The sequence below is a fragment of the Schistosoma mansoni genome (genome assembly GCF_000237925.1).
Source record: "Schistosoma mansoni, WGS project CABG00000000 data, supercontig 0375, strain Puerto Rico, whole genome shotgun sequence".
Lineage (NCBI taxonomy): Eukaryota > Metazoa > Platyhelminthes > Trematoda > Strigeidida > Schistosomatidae > Schistosoma > Schistosoma mansoni.
Window position 1 is genome coordinate 26,031 of NW_017386218.1, and position 1,929 is coordinate 27,959.

At 33.4% G+C, this 1,929-nt stretch overlaps 1 protein-coding gene across 1 annotated transcript; it reads left to right on the plus strand.

Moving 5' to 3' along the window:
• Positions 1-1,210: 1,210 nt before the first annotated feature.
• On the plus strand, positions 1,211-1,399 carry Smp_188530 (DNAj homolog subfamily C member, putative; the record flags this gene model as incomplete). The annotated part of the gene is made up of 1 exon (XM_018792321.1): positions 1,211-1,399. A coding segment is annotated over one exon (189 nt), but the record flags the coding sequence as incomplete, so codon positions are not given.
• Positions 1,400-1,929: the final 530 nt, after the last annotated feature.

Here is a 1,929-nt window from a genome sequence, read left to right on the forward strand (position 1 = left end):
CAGAGATGGTTTCAAGAACATCATGAGCACGAGTCACGAACAGCACCAAAGGAGACAATGGTACGCCGATCAGAAAGATTGCGAGAACAGCTTATTAAAAGGGGGGACGAGTGTGGTGTGAGCTACTGATATCAACATAAGTAGTATATATGGTGAGTAAGGAATAGAATATCTGACAGCAGAAGATTGAGAAGATCAAGAAGAGAAGAACAGAAATAAAAAGCAATTTGTGTGAAAATCCAGGAACAATGAAGCCTGAGGCAATTGAAGAACATTTTGCAAATAGTGTATCATAGCATGGTTTTTGTATTTTACCAAGTAACGTTGTAATTTGTGCTAAATACATAGTTGGTTGTCCTCACCTGTGTTCTCATTCACAACAATAGTATTGAAGGTGAATGCTTTATAAAGATAAAGTTTGTTGTTGTTCGTATTTTAAAGGACTTTTATCATACCAAATAGTTATTCCTTTAAGTTGTTCCTTTCCTACGCAACATTTATATGGACCGTGTGATTAGGTTTCTAGGAAAGCTTGATTAGAAATATATTTTGGACTAGTTCGTCTCATTTATAGCATCTTCATGACTCAGATCTTTCTGTGTATGTCCCCGTGTAGACCGTTATGTGCAATATTTTGTCCTTAAAAATCATGAACGTCCGTAACTTATGTCACTACTTTTTCTGGCGTTACATACATACAGCAACATCACTTCGTAAACGATACTAAGGTTTAATAATGTGTGTGGTATTAAAACGGATCCAATTACTCAGATTTTGTTAACTATTCTAATGGCATCTACGTTAGAAATGTCATTGTTGTGATTGACCAGTAGATTCGCCTAGTAAGGATTCGAAATCTATGTGTGTGTTTATTTTTATTCATGATTGTCTAATTTTCCATTCATTTTATATGTGCGTTATTCCATTTCGTCATTTTACATGTAACATTTCTTAATGATAATTGTAGCGACTGAAATTTTTCGTTCATATTTATCAAAATCAACTTTTACTTATAAATTTAAATGAAAACACATCATAGTCACCATCATCAAAACTTCATTAGCTATGTTAGCTAACATTTTACACATATTTGAGAAGTTACACTTTTCGAACATAACAGTTTGGTGATTAGTTTAATGTATTAACCGACACCAAATGGATAAATAATGACTTCGTCGATATCCCTTTCTTTTCGTATACAATTCTAGATCGTCATACAAGTGCTGATGAAGCTACTGTAAAAGAAAAGGAACGGAAGTTTAAAGAGATTGGAGAAGCCTACAGTATATTATCAGATCCTGTAAAACGTCGTCAATATGATAATGGTGAACTGTCGGGAGATGATGCTTTCGGTCAAGGTAAATTGAATTTTTCTGTGGTTAATTGTCGATTCATGTAATCCTACTAATTGCTACATTGTATATCAGTTGTCTGTAAGTTGCTATTGTCTACTATCGTTTCTTGTTCCAGTAGTAGTTAGATTAAAACAGACAGTTACAAATGTGTTGTAGTTTAGAGATGAAAAAGCAACTCTGCAATGATGCTCACACAACTTATTCTAGCCTTCACGGCTTCATTTCGTTTTTATATGCAGTGTACAATCCATAATACATTTTAAAATGAGACATTTTACGCTTATTTTTACATTTGTCGCTCACCAATGAACTTTTTTTCAGTGAACTAATTTATTCCCACACCTTACCTCTTAATGTTTGTTCAATTTTAAAATGGCAAGTTTAAAAATATGATTCACTAGATGTTAGATCTTAGTAAATTGAATGATGGAATTTTTATTTGGTAACACAATGATGACTGAACACAGTTTTACGCTTTGTTAAAGTTCACTTTAAACTAAGTAATCCAACAGATCAAATCATTTTCTAGTTGAAAGCGTGAGTCAATCGAAGCTAGACCACCATGGAAAACCTG